This window comes from Nuphar pumila, chromosome 4 (assembly GCF_984573655.1).
Source record: "Nuphar pumila chromosome 4, dmNupPumi1.hap1.1, whole genome shotgun sequence".
NCBI classification, from domain to species: Eukaryota; Viridiplantae; Streptophyta; class Magnoliopsida; order Nymphaeales; family Nymphaeaceae; genus Nuphar; species Nuphar pumila.
Window position 1 is genome coordinate 7,949,618 of NC_143252.1, and position 24,289 is coordinate 7,973,906.

The 24,289-nt window shown below is 37.6% G+C and overlaps 1 protein-coding gene and 1 long non-coding RNA gene across 4 annotated transcripts; both read right to left on the minus strand.

The window, feature by feature from the left end:
- Positions 1-419: 419 nt before the first annotated feature.
- On the minus strand, positions 420-2,312 carry LOC149839241 (uncharacterized). 2 transcript variants are annotated; one of them, XR_016431315.1, is made up of 2 exons: positions 2,038-2,312; positions 420-978 (listed from the first exon to the last, which is right to left on the minus strand). It is a non-coding gene; the product is annotated as an uncharacterized LOC149839241 (long non-coding RNA). The 2 variants fall into 2 exon arrangements; XR_016431314.1 differs by having other exon boundaries at positions 2,029-2,312.
- Positions 2,313-2,774: 462 nt separating this feature from the next.
- LOC149839242 (RNA-binding protein BRN1-like) lies at positions 2,775-18,964 on the minus strand. 2 transcript variants are annotated; one of them, XM_090002403.1, is made up of 10 exons: positions 18,577-18,964; positions 14,462-14,544; positions 10,388-10,439; positions 10,172-10,297; positions 9,973-10,052; positions 7,015-7,197; positions 3,758-3,863; positions 3,528-3,668; positions 3,274-3,417; positions 2,775-3,189 (listed from the first exon to the last, which is right to left on the minus strand). In XM_090002403.1, exons 1-10 carry the CDS (start codon positions 18,746-18,748, stop codon positions 3,065-3,067), a joined length of 1,212 nt encoding a protein of 403 aa, XP_089858529.1. In that variant the 5' UTR covers positions 18,749-18,964; the 3' UTR covers positions 2,775-3,064. The 2 variants fall into 2 exon arrangements, with proteins under 2 accessions (XP_089858529.1, XP_089858530.1); XM_090002404.1 differs by lacking the exon at positions 7,015-7,197.
- Positions 18,965-24,289: the final 5,325 nt, after the last annotated feature.

A 24,289-nucleotide genomic window follows, 5' to 3' on the forward strand; every position in this document is an offset into this window, starting at 1 on the left:
GTCAGGTTTTGCCACCCCTAGTCAAGACCCGGCTTGGTGCCCATGAAAAAGACTGAAAGATGAAAGACACTAGAAGCTACAAGGGAAAATAGAAAAGAATAACAAATAAAAGAATGCGCATGAACTCAAAACACATGAAAGCAAAAGTTGGTACCACAACTAGATTTTAGGGCGCTATTGTTCTGGGTTTGAAACGTAGGAGAAAGCGGTCCACGCAGGGACTGCTTAGTTCTCTAGAGTTGAATTTTAGGGACGCACCAGTCGCACCAGCGAGCGTTCTGAACAAATGCCGCGTGGCTTGTCCAGGCGGCATTTATTCAGCGAGTCAAACACACCCTTTGAGACTAAAGAAGTGAGGGATAAAAGATGAAGCCTGCCCAATCATGTCAGAATAAACAAACCAAAAGATAAATAAAATCTAGCACAATTGTTACTGAATTATAGCAGGAACACCTTCCAAAGGAAAGGATTTAATATTTTATAAAGCATCCAAGTACAATTCGGTTCAAATTGATGCTTGATGAATATATATTACTAGAATACTTTTGAAAAAAAAAGTGCTCATGGAAATGAGTGATACACGTACTTGGCAAGTGGTGTATACCTTGATAAAGGTCTGAAAAATCACAATGTTTAATCTCGCAAAATGGTTAATGAGACATTGTTGAACACATTAATGCAGCCCTACACTGCAATGCGATATTAACAGGACACATCATAACCTCCCATGGACCTTCTCTTTCAGACTATTTAATCGGCCTTCCTGCAACAGCATCACACTGCCTCTCGACACATCCATATCACTTCTACATCTCAACTTCCATGACATAATCATCATAACTTCACAAATTTCAACAAATCTGATCCCATTAAATTCATGGTGATTTATTTTCAGAAAGAGATCATCCAAATATCACCTTTCCATTCAAGAAACAGTTCGGTTGAGAAATGCTCCCAGTCAACAGTAGCTTGTTTGTCCTGCATTCAGAGAACCAATGTGGACTCAGACTTCAAAGAATATGAAACTAGATCCACAAATTTCATATTCATTAGGTATGCAGGACGGGTTCCAAAAAACAAGCATGAAAATATGAAAATCGAAAATCATAAAAATCTGACTATCATAACAAAGCCTATTCTAATGTAAGGTGAGGTGTGCACGTGCGTGCACCCAAATTTATGTGCATGCATGCTGTGCATATGAAGAATAATGGGCAAAAGACAATGGACTACGGGAGAGCTCATAGATGTATGGCATTGTTGAATGGGTGCAAGGGATATCAGGTGAATGGCCGCAGAAAGCAAAACACACATTGTAGACAAATAGTATCCATGTCTAAAATGATTTTCTTTCACTATGAGATCCGATAAAAGCAGTTTATCTCTATGGATTTAACCCTGCATGTATAGTTTTCTATGGTTGCTTACACATTTCCATCTTGACTTTGTTGGAGATGGCCTAACCTCTGTTTAGTGATATTAGGGCAACAATATCAAATATCACTGCCGGCAGCCACTGATTACACCATTCATAAATTACAGGCCCTAAAACCAGAGTTTCAATACCATATGAAAGAATGAATAAAGCATGAGGGTCGATGTGTTGAAAATGAGTGCATCAACTGAAATATACTAGACTCTAAAAACAAGTTTCAATACCACAAGAAAGAATGAAGTGAATCATGAAATTTAGTCAATGTATCGAAATTGAGTGCATCAACTCAAAGCTAGGTACGAATTCTGTGTGGTCTGCTCTATGCATACATATTTGCACCTGAACAACCATACCAATTGCACCTGAAACAGAAAATAAACCTAGTAGGCGTGTAGGAAACTCAAGATGTAGTTCAGCCATAAACTCTCCAATTTCAGACTTTGTGATAATGAAAGAGGATTTCAATATTTATACATGAAAAAGGTATTATATTAAACATTGATCAGATCCATGATAAACCTCAAATGTTTTAACATTCAATTCATGCTTGCAACAATAGACACAATTATAGAAAGAAACTTGCGAAGCTGCACCTTATCTACCTCACAAACATGTTTTCTTAAATGGAAACAGAAGAAAAATCCCAGTGTCTGATGGGGCAACAACCTGTACCTGCAAGTAATGAATAGAGAATTAGAGCATGGTTGACAGCAACCGTAAGAATGCATAATGGTGCGTTCTACCATACATCAAGACCCCCTAAATGTCAAAGCAACACCAAGGATCAGATGTTTACAGTCACTGCCATGGATTCATGACCATACTGAATCTTGAAGCATGACAGAACAACGTAAAGGTCAAATGCAAAACCTGACAAAGAAGAACGACACCATCAACATGCACAAGGGTACAAGGTACCTGAAGTTTCACTGCACACTGATACGAGTCTCCAACAGAAACTACATCATGAACAAAGTACTTCACATAACTTTGGACTTTGAAACACCATTTTAAGAACATTGCTTGGACAGGAACACCTGTAACTACTCAACATATCCAACAGCTTTGTGCATAACAGCAACAATGAAAATGGGATACAGAGGTTTACATCAAAGGGATAATTTCACACACAACATTACAAGCTCCATAGAATGTCAACCTAAATATTTCATGAAAACTAAAATGTCTCATCTCAGGTGTGATTGAAATGAGTGGAAAGTTACTGCAGGTCAATCCGCACAATGAGATGGCTAGATTTTTCCTTTTTTTTTCAGGAAAAGAAAAGTGCAAACATACCAAATGAATTATAGAATCCTGCAGCATGTTGCCATAAATAATGTGTGAAAAAAAATTAACAATTTAATTGAATGGAATAATTAATGTCACAATCTACAAATACAAACTTCCAGGTGCAAATTGCACAAACAATATAATATTCAAAAAAGGATTCCAATCCTGGTAAAGAACTGCCAGTTCCCACCTTCATGACATCATGGGCTGGATTAACATATAGAACCATAAAGCATCTTTCATCTAGCCCGTAGCAGCTGATAATGTGAAGTTGGATCGAGATATCAACATAGAATGTGCTTCCGTGTTCCCTTCAGTGTTGGATTGCTTTATACATCACTAGGGCTTGTTCTGTTTGTTTTCTCTCTTTAGCTGTACCTTCAACTTCTTATCACTCAATTGGAAGCCATTCATCATATCGATGGCAGACTGTGCTGCAGCTGGTGAGTCATAACTAACAAAACCTACAGAACATCAAAGCTGATTTATTATGAGAAAGAACTACTGCATCTATATCATAAATCAAATAAGATGAAGAGTCTGTTTACCAAAGCATTTGCTAACACCAGTTGCTTTATCAACAAAGACTTTAGCACTCAATACTCGACCAAAAGACTGGAAAGCATTTGCAAGATCCTGATCACCAAATTCTTGAGGAACGTGATAAATAAAAAGATTTGCTCCAGGAGGACCTGTTTCACAGGAGATATTTGTATACATCCAGTGAATACTGAAACAATCATTAAATATACCTTAAAATTGAAACAAATACAATACCTCAGTTCATAGTTATTTCACTGACCTTCAACTTGTGAGGAGCTTGTATTGCAATTTGCAGGGGAGGAATTAGTATTAACTGGTGCAGGCTGCATTGAACCAGGTGCACTGGTTATAGGTCTGTGACCCATCATGCTACCAGGATACACCACAGGATACTGAAGGCCTAGCACGTGAAGCAGACCAATCCATTACCATTTCAGCTCTAGTAGTGAAATGACTATTGGCACATTACTTTTAAAAGCATCATCATACCATGCAATGCAGCTCCTTGATTGACAGCTGGAACAATGTTTTGAAAGCCAGGTTGATTTTGCGTTGACGGCAAGGGATATTGCAAAAGCCCGTAACTTCCAGGCCCCTATAGAAGAAAGCATACTCATATATTAGAAAGTACCACAAAATCAATAATAATGGAAAAGCTTTCTGTTGCTCTGGCTTATGAGGAGAGACTAATTAAGCATGACCTTCTCAATGTTTGAAATACAGATCACGCAAATATGAAACATTTAAAACCAAAAGCACCGAGATGCACAAGCCCCTTTCTTCTCCAGAATCAATACATCCCTTATTAGTGTCTGGACAGCTATCTCTCAAACATATGCTTAGGCTCAGCCTCTATGAGGAAAATGAAGCACCTAATAACACATCTTTAGAGACCAAGAACTATGATACCACCTCATAATGAAAGGTGTGGTGTGCGTCTACTGTAGTACTGAACCACTAAATTATGGTGGTATACACTTGATTTACATAGATCTGATATTCAAAAGCAAAATTTAACCTTTGGATCATGTTTAACATGTCATTTTTACTATTTTCATGTGTTAAAGTTGACTCCCACATGATGTATTGAGCCACCTTTAAACAGTAGAGTTTACCAACATAAAGTCCAGAAAGAAAAAATGCCAGCAGTGTTAATTTCCAAAGGGTTTTGAGGTCCACATAACATGGATCATATTTGATCCAAAAATGACCTTCAGAACCAATTTTTACATAAGACTCATGTTAGTCTGACCTGCTGGGATTAAGATTGTATATGATTTAAATGGATAACATGGTTCAAGTGCAGGTCAACCCTGACATGACCAAGGCACATACCAATCTTTCTCAAAGCCACTCATGGAATTTTCAATGGCATACGTTAGAATGCCATATTTTATGAACAAAAACCATGGCACATTGTCTGTGGAGGTAATTTCAAGTGGGTTGGTGATTGTGGCAAAAACACCACAGAAAGTAGAGATGAAATTTCCAAGACTTTTGTAGCGGAGTGGGACCTAACAAGCTGATCATTCATTTAATCTTAAACTTGGAATCATGCAACTCCTGTGAACACTAGACCAATCTCTGATTTACAGAACTATAACTGCTGGAAGCATGTGCTGGTTGTCAATTTTACAAAGCAAGCATGACAAATATAGGCAGTACAAATTTGATTTGCAAATGAACATTTTACAGAGGTAAACCCATGAAAGGACTGGAATAAAATGAATCTCAATTCTTAAAGAAAGGATAACTTGCTTAAAATGAAGATCCCAAAAGAGCATTAGGCACGAGTAAATGTTGCTTCGTAGAGGATTAAACATGAGAAGCCACATAGTGATAAACAGTAGGTTGAGGAGCAACAAGCATCATCATAAACTGAACTTGGTCTTCACCCATGGAGGATGAGGAATATAAGGCCACTGAAAAGCTAGTGAAATATGAGCCTATTTGGAAGCTGACCTAGACCTAGCAGAAGAATCAATTCATAATCACCTTCCTGTTTGCTGGGCAAGCACAAGTACTAGCAACCTAATGAATTACTCTTCCACTGCATATTCCTTATCAGGATCAACCAACACTCATCTACCATTAGATGAATTGCAAACTAACCACAGCTTGTGTACCACAGTGAATTATAATCCAACACATGTTATGAATTTGGGAGAAAAAGTACAGAAAAATCAAAGGGAAAGGATGTGTAGGGCTATGCCACGATTTTAATGAAACACTTGGTGTTATTGCAGCCAAATTTGTCCCCAACTAACACCCCCTTCCCATTTCCTTTTCATAAAAGACAAATGGGCACATGAGAGAGGAGAAGAGACAATGAATATGAGCCCATCACACAAAAACAACTGGACCATGACCCTCAATGAAGGAGAACCTCTCATTTGCATCCTTCATCATAGAATAGTAAAAATATAACAGAGATCTAGCATAGAACCAGAATATCAGCCCATGGTCTCGCAAATTTGTTGTAATGACCAAATTCAATATTTTTCTTAGTTCCTTGAATAAAAAAATCTAGAAAGATATCATATGTTGTGACAATTTGAATGCTATTGAGATCGTACTTAACCTCATTCATCATGAGAAGTATGAAGTATATTCAAATACATCAGCATTTCAGATAAGAGAGAGCATAGAGGACAAAAGGGTTGAAGAATCATTGGGCTAAAATGAGATCACTAACATTCACCAAGGTTTGGCATTAATTCCTCAATAACAAGCTATCCATTAAAAAAAATGTGCAGCATGATGGAGCCCGTTAGGAAGTGACTCAGTGAGTGATACTTGTGTAAATTTATGCATGTTTATAATATGTTTATTAATGCAAATCTTGTGTAAGGATATTTTGCTTATTATATCGTTAACACTAAGTACATAAAACTAGAAAAAAATTGTGGGCTGTTCTTGCTTCTCCAATGAGTCTTCTTGGTCTAAATCCTCTTTATCTAGCTTTCTTAGAAGAACATCCTATAATAATGAGAACAGTTGACATCAGCATAGATATAGATGCTGTAGAAATTAGAAACCATAGGATTCACTCTTTGCAGTTTTGGTACCATGAAAACAAAAAAGAAATATAAGAGCAAAAAGAGAGTTGCTCACTGACATAAACAATAAAATAATAGGCCCATGTACATAATACAAACACATAAACAGGACACAAGACAGATATACCCTTAAGTATAGACAATATAAATCGTTAGATACAATGCTTTGAAGAATCCCATCACAGTAGGAGATTAATTTGATAATCAAAGATGTCAAGCAGTAATTTTTTATTTCTTTATCAAACGACAGGCAACATTCCATGAGTTCAATTTCATTATATCACTCCTAACCAAGATTCCATTTCACATATAACTAACATTTGATGATAGTATAAGGTAAACACGCCTTATGTATCTCAAAATGGTGGAGGAACAATTGACAAGATCTACAAGAACGTTCAACTGCTACATAACAATGCCTAGTGAACTACTATGTCATCCCGTTCCTTTTTCTTTCTGATAATATGTTGCATAAGTAAAACGGCAAACCAATGCCCAAGGGGAAAATAAATGCATCCATTAAAAAGTAATAGATGTGTGAGATTAACATGTGGGACACCAGAAATTGCACATGCTGCCAAATACACATGCATGTATAGAAAACATACCCTAAGGTTACCAGTCATGCAAATGCACAGTTAGCAGTACTAAGCAAATACAACTAGTGGGCCAATACAAGAGTCAAACCTGATATGCATATCCATTATAAGGGGGCATGTAGCCCATTGGCATGGCCCCAAATATGGAAGCCTGATGTGTTGAACTAGATACTGGCATATTAGGAGGTTGAGACTGAGCTTTTTGAGCCCTGCGAGCCTGCCTTTCCTTTTCAGTATCAGCCCACTTAACAATTAAAGGGACACTAGAACCCTGTAAGGAAAAAAATTGCAGAACATTGTAATGAAATCTAATTATATTACTGGAGTCCAATGGAATGAAAGCACCATGAAGAATGAAACAAGAAAATTTTCATCCACTATGAAATTTCTGAAGTACATAGTGACCTGGAATTACCTTTCACCTCTAAATTTAGGGAATTTTAGAAGTCATTGCCCTCAAAATTGATGCTCAATAAAAAAAGTCATTGCCTATTTAGGAATACATTATACTCTACTGTGGGTATAAAAATTACTCTAAATATTAAGTCCAGAGTTACCGGAAGCTTCTTAGATAGGTGGGAATCCTGTTTCCCGGAAACCCGTTTCGGAAGAGCGATCCTCCTCGCATGAAATTTAAGAATAATCACTTTTATTTTAGTTTTTATTTGTGTTGCATTTTGATTCCCATTTCATTCTTATATTGCTTTCTTTTATTCCTCGTTTCCTGCTTCCTATACAATTAAAATGCATCGCTTCTTGCTTCTCGCTTCCACTTACCGTATTGTTTCCCGCTTCCGCTTCCTAGTCTGATAACCTTGATTAAGTCATTTTTTATGGCTATGGAAAATATAGATAAATTAAATCTTACATCTTGTGGTAGGTTTAGAATAAAATTTAAAAATCCCTCCTTTTGGGGTACTGAATGATGGATGAAATAGAAATCCAACTATTTTTTATGTGGACCTACACGAACATGCCCAATCAGCTAAATCAGGGGGAAGACTTGGTTTAGGTTTTTATAAATGAATCTCAAAACAGTTCAAGATCTATTAAGGTCCAGTCTTTTCATGCATATCTTCCAAAAAATAGTTTTTTTTTTTGGATCAGGTCATAAACTATGTCCAATTAGACCTGGTTTGAAGCTGTATCCAAGTCCAACTTTGACTACATACATACATACATACATACATATATACATACACTTAATGGAAACTATCTATTAAACCATTAAGCAGACATATCCAATTATCCATGCATTTATATTTGTTGTTGAATACAGAATACAATATTCGTATGCATTAGTTTCTAAGTTTCTAAGTTTCTAATATGGTGACATTTATATGAAATCTATGCATATTTTATTAGATGAACACCCTGTAATGAAATCAAAGTGTGGACAAGAGATATGCCTCTAATGGGCTACAAGAATACAATGTGTGCACACAAGCAATAAGCCACTAATGGGCAAAATACAATAAGCCAAAAAGAGCTAACACAAACCACTCACAAAGAGTGGAAGAGAGCACAAAAATAAAATAAATAATTTTATAAATGCTTAAAGAGAAGCATTACAATTATATACAACTAATGAGGCCTAGGGAGCTCCCATAGAGTCGTTGGGAGCTCCCAATGGTTATAATGCTTCCCAATGACTCTATGGACTAAAGTCTATAGAGCCCTTGGTCTTTAGTGAAAAGATCAAAACAATAAAAATAAAATAAAAACAAAAAATCTGTCCCTAGAGGACAGAACCTATTACAAGAGGAAAAGACAAAAAATGCCCCTAGAGGGCATTACCTATTATAATACCAAAAAAGTATATATATATATATATATTTTAACATGCCCATTTCTCTTGTATACATGCACTAAGAGGTTGTGTGAATTTTATTTACATATCATTCTTCTTTGTGAAAAATCTCTAGTAGAGATTATCATCTTTGTGAACTAGATACAAAATAAAGTACTCTTGTTGGTTGTGAGTGCATGATTCATTGGAGCAGGCAACCAGCTGGTCAGAAGCAAGTTCCTATCTAGTTGGGGGTTTGATGAATTGTAAATCAAAATCCATGAAGTGATCCAAATAGAAGAATCTGATGACCATATTCCAGGCCATCCAACAACCATCCCCCCTTCATGAATAGGCATAAAAAATGGATATTAAGTTAAAAAACATTATTTTGACCTGTGGTTAAGCACTTAGGGAAGTAATTGAAGCTCTACACCACATTACAATGAAACCGAGCTGAAGCTTAGTAATCAAAGCCTATAGTTATAGCCAGACTACTTATTGCTAACTTACAAAATTTAAACTCAACAAGAACATAAAATGAGGAACATCCTTTGCCGCAAAATATGAACTACAAATTGAAGAAGCAGAGGCAAACTGGAAAACTGATGAATAAATCCTTCATATGGAAGCCCTGATTGCATCATTAGTTCCCGACACTAAAGATAATGAAATAAAAAATGACAAGGCAACACCTCATGATAAATTTATCTTCTATTTTTTATTTTTTCAAATGATCCAGTTAATATTCCTTCCATCCTTGCAGATTCTTACTTCGTGAAAAGATTGTTTTCCTGTATGACAAAGATGTCTCTGATAATATGATTTAGAGTACACCACAGAAGAAGTCACAAATATTAACATTCAACCCTGCCATGAGTGTTAACACATAGTTACAATATGATTTACATGCACAATCATATCCTTTGTGTAGCCCACAAATGTTTCACATCTAAGGATTCTGTGATTTTAATATCCAATGGTGGGACAATTCAAGTACACTCTTTTTCTTCCCTTGCAAACACTAGGATCTCATGATTAAGGAAACAAGAACCAATTTGCTGAGAACTATAAACCTTACAAGTATCTATTGGATCCACTTATAAAGAGAAAGGTTAAGATAAGCCATGTACTATTGTTGTAACAGGATTCCTTCAACGTAATGATTAAAAGTAGTCATGAAATATGCGGTGCTATTGAAGTGCTTCTTTAGTCTCAAGAACACTAGGATATAGAGATAGTAATACAGACACAAACCTCCATTTTATACTTTCCATTGAGAGCATCTACAGCTGAAACAGCCTGCTCCTTTGTCTCATACTTTAAGAAAGCACACCCTGCAAGCATGCAACGGAATAAAAAACTAAAAACTAAACTAAATCCAGTTCAAATCATGTAAACAACTAACACAGGAGACCAAAAGAAATAAAATCGGAAAAAACAAAAATGAACATACCTTTGCTTGTCTGTTGAGAACCCCTCAGAATTTGTAAATCCTTAATATTTCCATATTTTGAAAACAAAGCAGAAATCTCAGCTTCTGAAACAGTCTTTGGAAGCATTCCAATGAAAAGTTTGTGTTCTATGCGGATAAGAATGCCACATAACAGTTACAAAGCCATGAGGTATTCATCTAAGATAAAATAGAATTTGTTGTTATATCAAACCTCACCTAGTCTTTCTAATTCCCCATCAGCATACTTCACTTGCATTGGACTCGAAGCCTGAAATAGAACAGATGCCCTTGAATCAAACATACACAACTTCCAAACAAAATAAAGCTACTAAAACCTTTTGAAAGGACGAGAGAACAAAAATGCTGTGAAAGACTAATAAGATTGCTTGTACAAAGTGTTGAATGAATGACATTTTGGTCGTGCAAAATGCCTGCAGCTTGATCCTCTAGATAACTGTGATATATAACATCCATATGCATGTAAAGACACTGTCAACGACTTTGCAAGTGCATATATAATGCATAACTAAGTACTATTTACAGTTGAATATGCTTGCAGGTAAAGGCAGAGATAAGCACTTTCAAGCAATGATCCTACTGTAAAACACAGTGCTACATCAGTTCAATTGTAATATTCACTTTATTAATAATTCAAATTTTGAATTTTCTCAAACGGCCCAGATGTCATAAATTCACTGCATAGAGTTGGTTGCATCTCTCTCTCTCTCTCTCTCTCTCTCTCTCTCTATATATATATATATATATATATATATATATATAGAGAGAGAGAGAGAGAGAGAGAGAGAGAGAGAGAGACACACACACATTTTGCTACAAACACTTCTAGTTACAATCAACCTGATATCTCATGATTCAAGTTGTTTTGACTCAATCTGACACTGCAGATGTGTTCAGCATGGTCAATTTATTAGGAATTGACCCTTGGGTCATGTGTTTTTGATGAAAAAATCAATAAACTCAAAGTGTTTATGGCTGTCGATTTTGGATCACTGGAAAAACCTGCTCACACATCAGAATCCAAATATCCAAATGTTGATTCCCACAAAACAGACCATGTAGATCACATCTAATAGGATCAGATTTACCAAAAAAACCAAGTCAATTATACATACAAACATAGCATATATATATAATTATATATATAGTGCTTCTTGTGATACGGTGGTACCTAGGGGTGGCAATCGGGTCGGGTCGGCGGGTCAGAATACCTCAACCCGAACACGACCCGTTTATTAAACGGGTCCGATGTGGCAAACACAAACACGACCCGTTTATTAAACGGGTAACCCGACTCGACACGGTTAACCCATTTAATAAACGGGTCAGGACCCGATTACACGACACAACGACCCATTTATTAAACGGGTCGACCCGATAACATAGACCCTAAACACGGCGACCCGTTTATCTCAATGGATTCCAACCTTTAGAACCCGAAAGCCTCTTTTTCTCCTTTTTTTTTGCTTTTCCTTTTCTTTCTTTCTCACCCTCTTCCGTAAATCCCTTTTACGAATGGGTAAAAAACCAGAAGAAGTGGGGTGGCTGCCATCACCTTCATCACGGGTTCTGACAGGCCCGCCTGTCCGGTGGAGGGGATTCCACCACCAGCTGCCTCTGCCGCTCCCACCTTCGAAAACCACCACCATCGCCCCTGAAGCCGCCTCCATTGACGCCGATAGCAACTATCCCATAGAGACCTTGACTCCGGCACCGATGCCTGCGCGCTCCAGCGAAAACCTCTGTAGAAGCAGAATGTTGGGTTTTGTGACCGTCCGGCGTCCACCACCACCTCCTCAGTGGTGATGCAATAGCAAGCCAACGATCTTCTGGCTGAGGAGGCGCCTCAGCTCCTTTTCAAATGGGACGGTCCCCGGTACGATGTCAAGGCAGAGCAACAGCCACATCAGCTCCTCGTTCAGGCAGAGTTGCTCTCTCGGCTGGCTCCGAACCTTGTCCACCGTCTCCTGCGTTTGGAGCTCGCTCTCGAGCCGGTCCGCCTCCCTCTTCACCTTGCCCACAGCCCACACCAGGGTTCGTGTAAACGGGTTGACCAGCCAGCCTAACCCGTTTATTAAACGGGTCAAACGGGTTGGCGGGTTGGCATACCCCTAACACGAATCCGACCCGTTTAATAAACGGGTTAGGCGGGTCGACCCGTTTACGACACGAACCCGTTTAAGCCAAACCCTAACCCGGCTAAGAAGCGGGTTGGCGGGTCGGGTCAGGTCAGATTTTGCCACCCCTAGTGGTACCATAGTCACAACCTCACAAATATTAGTATCAGCTATATCTTGGAGAGGCTATTTCTCGTGATATTATAGGTTGGGTGATAAATCTTGAGAAAATATTGAGCTTAAAAAATATCAAAAATAAGTAAGAAAATATCATGTTTAGACAAAAAATACATAAATAAGTAAAAAATGTAAAGAAAGAAAAACATATTTAAAATGTAAAAAATAAATAAAAACAGTAAAACTGATTGATAATATCATGATATTCTCATAATAATATTGCTATATTATCAAATTGGCAATATTTTCAAAATATTGAGATATTTTACTTATATTATCATTTGTTGAATTTACAGCGATAATATCACAATATTTTGAAAATAAAGCAGATATATGTGACTATGGGTGGTACACACTTGATCTGCATATATCTAAAGCAGATATATGTGACTATGGGCGGTACACACTTGATTAACATGTTATATTTACTATTTTCATGTGTTAAAGTTGACTAAAACATGATATTTTATACCATTTCTAAACTACCCTTATTTTCATGCATTGTGAGCCTTCGATTTTCACTGTCTCAAAATAGGATCTTATGATGTATTAAACATGATAAAACCTTCTATCATAGTAAATAAACCATGCTAAGCACAGCTGTACGGTTAGATCAACCATTTGGTTGCTAGATCCAAGCAAACAAGAGTGTGTACCACCGTATGGAATCAATACAGAACCACCTTATATTCCCCCCCCCCCCCCACACATATATATATATATATATATATATATATATATATATATATATATATATATATATATATATATATATATATATATATATAAGAGAACTATCGTATGAAATGGGCATTTCCAACACTTTATTTTTGCAAATCCAACCATGTTGATGTGTTTGATGTGGTCGTCGTGTCTGTTGAATATTTATAAATATTATGAGCCATTGATTTTAAAGCCTTAAAAAATATTTTTTATGCATCATTATGGGATGATTCAAGAGCTGGTCCTTATAAAACCAGGCATGCAGATCACATCCATATGGTCCGATTCAAGAGAAAAGAACAAAATATCCATGAAAATCGTGGTTCACATGGTAGTTCTCATATTCTAGTGGTGTGTATATATATAGGGGTGCCAACGGGCCTGGTTTACCTGGACCCGACCCAAACCAAACCCTATAGGGTCCGAGTATGGTGATAAATAAGAAGACCTGATTAAGACTCGGGTCTGAACCCGAAGGTCCGATTAATACATGGACCTGGGTATAGTTTGTGAAATTTTATATCAGACTCGGACCGACCCGAGTTCACATTAAGACCTGCAATTTTTCAATGTAAAAATGATAAAAAAAATATGGCTTTACCAGGTATGGCCCGGGTTTGGTTCATGTAGTTCTTATCGGGTCCGGGTATGGTTTTTATTATAGTGGACCCGATTAAACCTGGGTTCAGACCCGATACCATACCCAAAAATCTGGTTCCACCTGGGTCCGAACCAAACCCGACCCGTTGACACCCCTATATATATATCAAAGAGGAATAAACATTATTACATATAATCAATGTCCAGCCCATTACTTGAGTTTTCCTTTTTCAAATAAGCTTGAGCATTGATCTTATCAGAGATTTTGCTGCTTCTTTCCATTATCTATTGTTGGCATGACTATCAACTTTTTGGCAACAATTAAGTCTTCAGAGTTTAAAGTATGCATTAGACGATTAGAGGCTTACTCACTCATACATAGTTGATAAGCTTTCTATTACAAATTGTATCTATTTTAACAATTTAAACTATGTAGGTAAATGTGCACTTTCGTGTTCTGCACTCATGTTGTATCCATCAATCCTGTGTTTGCATTGATGAGATAGATCAGAACCAAAAGACTGAAATCATCAACACTTCATCCACCCCCATAGCATACATAGATGAGAATACATAGGATGTGTAAATTCAAAACATATATAAAAGTGTGAAGTAACAATAAACAAAAAATCACATGGAAACTCAAGAAACCTACCCCCGGAAGCGTTCGCTTGTTATGGCATGTGTTGACTGCCTTGTCTGCCTCCTGCCTTGACGGACATATGAGAAAGCAGCATCCTAAAAAATAATACCAAAATCATTAGCCAAAATGTGAAATACATATGGTTAGTTCTTACTTGTTTCACATTAAGCATAACTACTACGGGAAGAAAATAAACTAAGCAGAAAAAACTTTTGACATCCACATTTACTGTGTGGAGAAGAGAACTTAAATACAATGAATGTTCTTCAGCAACATTTTCTGATTTAAGAAAACCCCAATTGGGAATGTAAATGGGTTAGATCGAGTTCAGATGTAGGTATTTCCAAACCCAACTTTATTGGATCTTCCCTAATTGGATTCAAGCTGAGAGTTGGAGTAGAATGCGAAATCACTCCTCTGAATCTGAGTACGACTGTACGGATATAAAAATAAAATCCAAATCTCAAAAAACCCATTTTCAGATGCAGGCATTTCCAAATTCAACCTAATTTGGACATGCCCTAATCGGATTCAGAGTAGAATGTGAAATCACTCCTCTGAAACTGAATATAAATATATAAAAAAAATCCAGATCTTTTAGAAATCCATTAACTTTGTTGAATTCCGTCAGATTTAAATACAATTCATAGTGATTGGCCATTTGGTATTTAACTAGTAACATACAACCATTTTCACAAGATTTAATGCACATGCCTGTAATTGCTCAGTTTGTAAGTTGCTTCTGACACTAGTGCACCAGGTTTAAACTTCAATAATGTCACTTTTTTACATATTATAAGAATCTGACCAATTCAGAACATAAAACTGAATCTGGATCATAATCCGACCAGAACCTATCACACAGTGCAAAATCCGATCCATTTATCTAAAAATATCTTAAAAATTTCTACCAAATCCAACTAAATGTACTTGCCGGCTCTGGCTGGTCGAGTACCAGATCAAACCCGTACTGCAGACTTCCCTAACCACCAGTACAGAACCTAGATTCTGAACCACAGCCTAAAAATCCGCATTCCAGCAAGTTTCTGGTGACAAAAGTATTAGCATCCACTAAGAATGATCCATGCAAGCTTCCAAATTTCAGCTCATGTCAATGATAAGGACCCCACCAAATTGCATTCAAATTTAGTTAAATCCATAAATTATGCATTCCTACATGTTTGGATCCATATTTTGATGGGTTTCCAACATTTTTTTTGAGTCAAAACTGAACACATGATGGATGTGGAACATCCCCATCCAATTTGGTGTTCCTTGGTAGTTGGTACCTAAAACATCAGGTGCCTAGAGACGCAGGATCATGATCATGATCTAGAGTTCAAATTCTAGACTAGTCTAAGCTTATCTTAACTCTGTGTATATGTGTGTATGCACATACATATGCATATAGATGTATGTATGCATGTACATATGTGTTTGTACTAGTGTTTCTTTTAATAAGAGATTTGTGTGCATCTTGTGAATGTAGTGCACAATAAAGATAGAAATGGAGATAACCCAATGTATTTTTCATCCTAATATTTTGCAAGGAAACGAGTTGTATTTTACACTATATTAATCAATAATAGCTTTGATAGATCAAGCTTGACATACCTGAATCCACCACTAGGTAAAATAGCAATTTTTAATGTAATCACTTTCTTTGATCTGGACCCTCCATTTAGGGGTGTGTGTGTGTGTGTCAATGGGCCAGGTTTACCCGGACCCAACCCGAAACAAACCCTATAGGGTCCGGGTATGGTGATAAATAAGAAGACCCGATTAAGACCCGGGTCCGGACCCGAAGGTCTGATTAATACATGGACCCGGGTATAGTTTGTGAAATTTTATACTAGACCTGGACCCGACCGGAGTTTCGATTAAGACCTGCAATTTTTCAATATAAAAATGATAAAAAATATGGTTTTGCTGGGTATGGTCCGGGTTTGGTTCATGTAGTTCTTATCAGGTCCGGGTATGGTTTTCCTTATAGTGGACCCAATTAGACTCAGGTCTGGACCCAATACCATACCTGAAAATCTGGTCCAAGTCTGGTTCCACCTGGGTCCGAAACAAACCCGACCCGTTGACACCCCTACCTCCATTAAGAACACAGTTTTGGTGCAAATGCACACACACACACACATATAATTCAGTTCAAACCGATTATGTTAAGGGTGAAATTGCCACAACATGGACATTCTTCTAGCAAATATTATTGCAGGAGGATAATGGCTAACATGGGAAACTGATCTATTTGATGCTTTAGGGCCATCGACTAAGTCTCCCCCAAACATTGAGTAGGGTTCTTGGGCTCTAACGAGCACCTCAAACCTCCATCGCCACAATTAATCGGATATTGCAGCAAGTAAAATATAGCAGTAGTCACTAAACTGGGAGGAACTGTGATGTCAATCAAGTATACTCTTACTTCACTTCTAGACAACTATCATAGGGATCAAATAAGATAGCTGGACCTGGACGGTAACATCACACGGTTATAAATGAAAGGCCTGGGATTCAAGTCCCATGGGGGCTATCCCCAGCTTGCCTGTCAAAAAAGTGACAAGTACCACAGGATTTTCCACAAGATATGGCTGAAGCCATTCAATCAGATTCAAAATGAAATTTAAATTAGTTAATGTTTTTCGGGAAACTGGAATACGTTTACCAACCAAATATGTTGGCTGGTATGAATCGAGATTTTCATAGTTTTTTTTGCAAATGTAACCCCACAGATGCATTCAGCGTGATCCATTTGCTAGGAATTGACTCTTGGATCATCATAATCAGATAAAAAAATGTGATTTTTATGCTTGAATATTTATAAAAATTCTAAGCCATTGATTTTCAACCCTTAAAAGATCCTTCTTATATATCGTAATTGGATGATCCAAGAGTCTTTTTTTGAAAAAGGTAAAAAAACCTATGAAAATCTTGGTTCATACCATTAAACATATTTGGTTGGTAAACATAATTCAGTTGGGTCAAGTTGTTTGTGGATCTTATGATCCACGTGCAAGGCTGATAACTGCTTAACTCTTAGTTTGTGTGGGTGCATGTTTGTATAATTGTCATCAATATGATTCTTGCAATAATATAAACAAGGGCTTTATCAAGAGAATTTGACAATAAGTGGGTTTCCTCGGAAATTTCAATGCCTTTTGAAAAATATAAGCATGAATGTTCCTTCTAGTGAATCTGTTCATTGTTGTGAAAAACATTTTGGCAATGTCTTTTTGCTTTTGAAAACAAGAACTCTAAAAGCACAATATAATTGAAATATCATGATATTTGGGGACTACGATATGTGTTTAGCTCTCGGCTTTTGTATTTCCGAGAGATATCTTTTGGCAGAGATTTTTCCCATAGACCAGAAAAACTGTTTACTTGCGTCCTCCTTACTCGTGCAGGTAAGAGAGAACATATTCCGTAAACATTACGCAGTTATGGTCTAAAATAGAAGACAGATAAGGAATAAAATTCACCTAATGTCCAAGTTCAAAATGCTGGTGTGTCCAACACTATTCTTATTGACAATGCTCACAAGAATGAAGAATCCAAAAAAACCAGAGACCAAAGGAAAATTAAATGCTGGCCCAACAATGAACATCTCAAACCCCAGGTTACCTTTATTCAGTAAAAAAAATTACACTTTATTCATTTCCCTCATCCGTACGTATGAAAAAGGCTAACACAACCCACAAAACTTGCAGCACTCTATGGTTTCGAAACTCTCTGCCTCAGAGATAAAGCACGAGGGTCTCAATTCCTGTCTAGAACTCAAACAATCCAAATCAAGCCCAAAACTCAAAACTGCCTCTAGAAACAACTAAATGTGATCATTTCACGAAAAATGAAGCATGTTAAGGTTTCATTTGTGCATAAAACCTAAAAAAGGGATCTCAATTCTCTTATCTACCCTAGAAGATCTAAATCCACGGCTAAAACAGCCTATTTTCAACATAATCTCAACAATTCCAGGGATTCAGAAATCCGAGTCTTGGAAAACCGCGATCAAACGATCAGAATCAAGAAAACGATCAACGGAAACAGGGAAAAACACGCGTTCGGGAGAAGCACCGGATCGAAAACGGAGACAGAGCGGAAAGAGAGAATTCGCTCACCTCGCGAGGCCTTGGTGACCTTGTCCTTGATGATGTTGACCTCGTCGACGAGCGCGACCTCCTTGAACATGGCGAGGAGTTGCGCCTCGGTCATGTTTTTTGGCACCTGCCCGACGAAGAGCTTCACGCTCTCGCCGGAGTTCCGGGCAGATCCGCCCTGCCCGTCCGCCATTCCCCTCCCTTCTTCCACCCTCCTCCTCCTCCCCCTTCCTCTCTACTTCCTTCTTACAGGAAAAGGAGAAATCGAACGACGGAGATCCTTTCGAACCAGCGATCGGATCGTCTTCTTCCTCTTCCCGTGGCGATCATGAGAAGACGAGATGACGTCTTCTCTCTCTCTCTCGTTTTTTCCCCTTTCTTTGACGAATTGCAAACGACTCCTCTCCCTCTCTCTCTCTCTCTCTCTCTCTCTCAAGAAAAAATATACCGCGGGCGAGCCCGCTAGATTTTGACCGAATGAGCGCTCAGAGGAGACATTTTATTAGATTCCGAAAATGCCCTCCCAGGCCGTTTGGGCGCACCATTGTCGAGAAATAACGGAACCTGTCCTTTCCCAGTTTTATCTCGCGAGGGTTTGGGGAAGAATTACGAAACTATCCTTCAGTGCCGGGAAGGATGTAAATCGGTCAGGACCTCAGGCTTACCCGATACCCTGCCCCAATTAGATTCCCCACTAGTCGGGTTGGGTAATCGGAATCGAATCAGATTAGTAGTCGGATTTGGATTCGGTTTGGCATTGTATTATTGAATTGGATAGATATCTGAATCCGATTATGTATAATTTAGATTCAGCATATCTCTATGTCCAAAACTTTTTTGTGAATATATGCTCATATAAAATGGTCTCCAGTACTAAAGGGTACGAGTTCAGATTTGGGTCGGTTCACATGCATATTATAAAGAGGTCCGAAAACAGCTCGGCTAACAAAACAGATTTCGGTCTTAATTTTTTCATACCTAAAGAACCGACCCTTGTTTAATGGAACTAAATTATGGACCCAACACATCAGACTATTAAAACCGGTTCAGTTCAAGTAAACTCGGTTCAATTCAGGTTTACCCGACCCAATCACACCCTTAGACTGTGTTTGGCAGCACGTTTGCTATTTGTACTGGACTTGCCAGTCGTTCATCCTCTGCGCACCGGACGCCCTTTGTCCTGTCTAATTGGATGCCATGCACCCCCGTATCAAACATGGGACAACGCTTGGGCAGGGACCTGTTGATCCTTGGACGAGTGTGTTCCGCATATCAAACATGTTCTTAGGTTCTAGTTAGTTTTCATTAATTGGATTTATTAGCATTTATGTGAAGATAGGTGCACAACCCAAGCAGGTTATATGTCCCCCCCCCCCCCCCGAACAGGGCAGGTAGCTACATCTCATGTTCGGGGGACCCAAAGAGCACCACGTATGTAAGCATGTGCGGCTCGTATCCTCATGTTTGTCAGCATCACTTAGTGTTGAAGTCCGATGCAATTGCAAAGACTTAAGTACCCTTTCCTCCATTGATGCAAAAAAAAATGACGATTCTAGAAAAAGAGTGGTTGCAAAGACTTAAGTACCCTGAAGATAGATATTTAAGACTCAGTCCCTGTACTGCAGGATTATCCGAGAAAGGAATCCCCCTTGGAGAAGGCCATGAACATCAACCCTCTCTCTCTCCCCTTTCTCTTTTTGCTTCTGTGCACATCCAGCAAACGATCCTACACTGCTCCATCAAACATCGACTGATCTACACACTGATTGTAGCATGATTCAACTTGATGAGTTATGGAGCCTGATTCAGAGTTTTTGCCCTTACATGAAGGGGGTTTGGGGGCTCCCCCGATGTGGGTAGCATCGTTCAACTTGATAAGTTATGGAGCCTGATTCAGAGTTTTTGCCCTCACAGGTCCCCTCGGTGCGGGTCCCGTTGTGTAGTCAGCGGTCCAGGGGGCCGCACCCCCCGGACAAAAATTTTTTTGGGGCCTTGTATAAAATTTTTCCTTTTTCTTCCCTCTTGTAACTATAAAAAAAGAGCAATAAAGTGTTTTGTTTAATCGTGATGCTCATGTTTTCTTCGGTTGTTTCTTGCTCGAGGTTTTCGTAACATCCTTTCCCACGATTTTTCTGCTTTTTTTTTGCTATGCGATTTTCATAAATCGCTACTCGATTTGCCATTTTTTTCGCTGCGCGATTTTCATAAATCACTATAGTGATCTATAGAAGACATTACAAATCGCTATAGTGACTCGTTGGAGACCCGCTAACACTATAAATCACTGTAGTGATTCGTTGGAGACCCGCCAACACTATAAATCGCTACAGTGACTCATTGGAGACCCACCAACACTATAAATCGCTATAGTGACTCGTTGAAGACTCAACAACACTATAAATCGCTATAGTGACTTGTTGGATACCCACCAACACTATAAATCGCTACAGTGACTCGTTGGAGACCCACCAACACTATAAATTGCTATAGTGACTCGTTGAAGACCCGACAACACTATAAATCGCTATAGTGATTCGTTGAAGACCCACCAACACTATAAATTGCTATAGTGACTCATTGAAGACCCAACAACACTATAAATCGCTACAGTGACTCGTTGGAGACCCACCGACACTATAAATCACTACAGTGACTCGTTGGAGACCCACCCACACTATAAATCACTATAGTGACTCGTTGAAGACCCACCAACACTATAAATTGCTATAGTGACTCGTTGAAGATCCAACAACACTATAAATCGCTACAGTGACTCGTTGGAGACCCATCAATACTGTAAATCGCTATAGTGATTCGTTGAAGACCCGACAACACTATAAATCACTATATTGACTCGTTGGAGACCCACCAACACTATAAATTGCTACAGTGACTCGTTGAAGACCCACCAACACTATAAATCGCTACAATGACTTATTGAAGACCGAGCAAATCGTAATAACGATTTTGCAGAAGAATGATGATTTATTGAAGGAGTGCAACAATCATAACATGGGGCCAAAATCATCACATACAAAATCAGAATACTGGATTTTGGTATTTAATCAAAATAAAATATAAATTCACTATAGAAATTGCTAAAATTTTGCAAAGATGAACTAGACATATAAACAAAGATAACCCTTTTTACAAAAATTCTATTTTATTTTGATTAAATACCAGAACCCTGTATTCTGATTTTGTATGTGTTGATTCTGACCCCATGTTATAACTGTTGCACTTCTTCAACAAATCACTATTCTTCAGCAAAATCGCTATTACGATTTGTCGATTCTTCAACAAATCACTGTAGAAATTTATAGTGTTGGTGGGTATCCAACGAGTCACTGTAGTGATTTATAGTGTTGGTGGATCTCCAACGAGTTACTGTAGCGATTTATGGTGTTGTCGGGTCTTCAACGAGTCACTATAGTGATTTATAGTGTTGATGGGTCTCCAATGAGTCACTGTAGCGATTTATAGTGTTGTCGGGTCTTCAATGAGTCACTATAGCGATTTATAGTGTTTTACGAAGAAGGAAGAAGAAGAAGATAACGATTAAAAGTTAAAACAGACATTTTTGATGGCTCAGGTTCATTTCGTTGGATCACCATCAGATCGTCGACTCAAGTTCGTTTCGTTGTTTCGTCGGCTCTTCAATGAGTCACTATAGCTGATTAGACCCAGGTTCCGACCTGATACCATACCTGAAAACTGGATCCAAGTCTGATACCACCTGGGTTTGAACCAAACCCCACCCGTTGACACCCCATATGATAAATGTTGAGTCCAATACGGCTGCTTTGATTAATTGACCATCAAACGACTGCTGCAATATGAACCATTGATCTATTTACAAAGTGTATCTTACAGGTGTTTTTTTATGCTCAAGTGTATCTAAAAAATTATTGTCTGTGCATGAACCTTGTAATATAATATGCTGATTGAGAGACAGTAGATCTAGCTATATAGTAATTATATAGAACGAAAAGTGGACCACCATAAAGCATCATGGTGTTGGCGTGCTGCATGGTAACTCTCTCTCTCTCTCTATATATATATATATATATATATGAGAGTGAGAGCCCTTCAAAAGCCCAGTTAGCAGCCACCACCTTATATATATATATATATATATATATATATATATATATATATATATATATGAGAGTGATCCCCTTCAAAAGCCCCAGTTAGCAGTCGCCACCTTCTTTCTCTAATACATATATATATATATATATATATATATATATATATATATATATATAGAGAGAGAGAGAGAGAGAGAGAGAGAGAGAGAGAGAGAGAGAGAGAGAGTAGCTGCCTACTTCGATCTGTAGCTACTGCTAGCCTATTAGGTTTTTGAAGTTTTTTTTTTTCATGTTTTTCTCAAATTTGACTATACAGATGTTTTCTACTTTCTCTATTTTGTAACAATGGACTCTTAGATCGTTTGAATTGACATGAGGTAGGTTATTAATATAATTTGAAATTTGACAGTCTACAATTTTCATAAATATCCAAGCTAAAAAATTCACATTTTTCATTGAAAAACATGATCCAAATGTCATTTTTTAGTAAATCGACCATATCGAACACATTTGCAAGGTAATATTTTGCAAAAAACACCGTGAAAACCCCAGTTTACTCATGGTAGCTATTCCCTACTGTATATAATATATACATGGAGTATTAATGAAAAAAAACTATTGAACCTAAAATCATATGTGCAAAGTATATAAACTCATCCGGACAATTCAGGATGTGTTTGTTAAAGATAGGATCATGGATCATGTTTTTCTTATAAAAACATGCTTTTTTCAGTAATAAAGTTATCGTATAATATAGGCTGTCAATTGTTGAGCCTTTTAAAAACCTGCTTGTGTATCACTATCACATTATTCAAAACTCATTTGCCACTAAAAAGACCATGTAGATCACATTTATAGAGCCTAATGTACCAAAAAAATAAAAAATTATATTAAAAAAGTGATTTTTACTAAATAGTATTTTATCTTCATCAGTATTATATTTATTTATTTATTAGTTAGTTGGATGCAGGTGTAAATGACTTAGTTACAATCAGGGCATTTTTAAGTTCTTTTTCTAATATAATCATGCATACATTATGTAATCAGAAAATAACCATATTGTCCTTGTAAAATGGCATGCCTTTCAAAATGTTTATCAATTTGCCAAAATATCCCGCATATCTAAAGTCTTTGATTCAAGACTTTTTTAAGACAATTTTGCCCTTTACACATGTGAACCTGCTGAGGTTCACACAATATATAGGCATGTTGTAGAAAGTTCGCAACCTTTCAATAAAAAGGAGATTAACACGATCATTTCATGACGCTCATGAATTTCACATAAACAAATTTGTGAAACTGATTGACTTTCATCCCAACAGAAAAGACCTACATATCAAACGTGCATATCTTCTGAGGTTCGCAACCCCTATGCGAACCTTCTTTAACTGAAAGGTTCTATCTCAAAAGGTTTGCCCCATGCATTTGCATTACTCCCAAAATTTGTGTGCATGTCATGCAAACCTCCTTTAACTGAAAGCCTACAAAGCTCCATAAATATAGTACAACCTTCGCGAAGATTCCCTATGAATCTTAAGTAAATACTCCTCAAGGAGGTTCACAAATGTGTGTTGACATTTTGTTGTTAATGTCATCAATGTTCCCACTCTAATTTAAGCTCCGCAAATATAGTATGACATTCA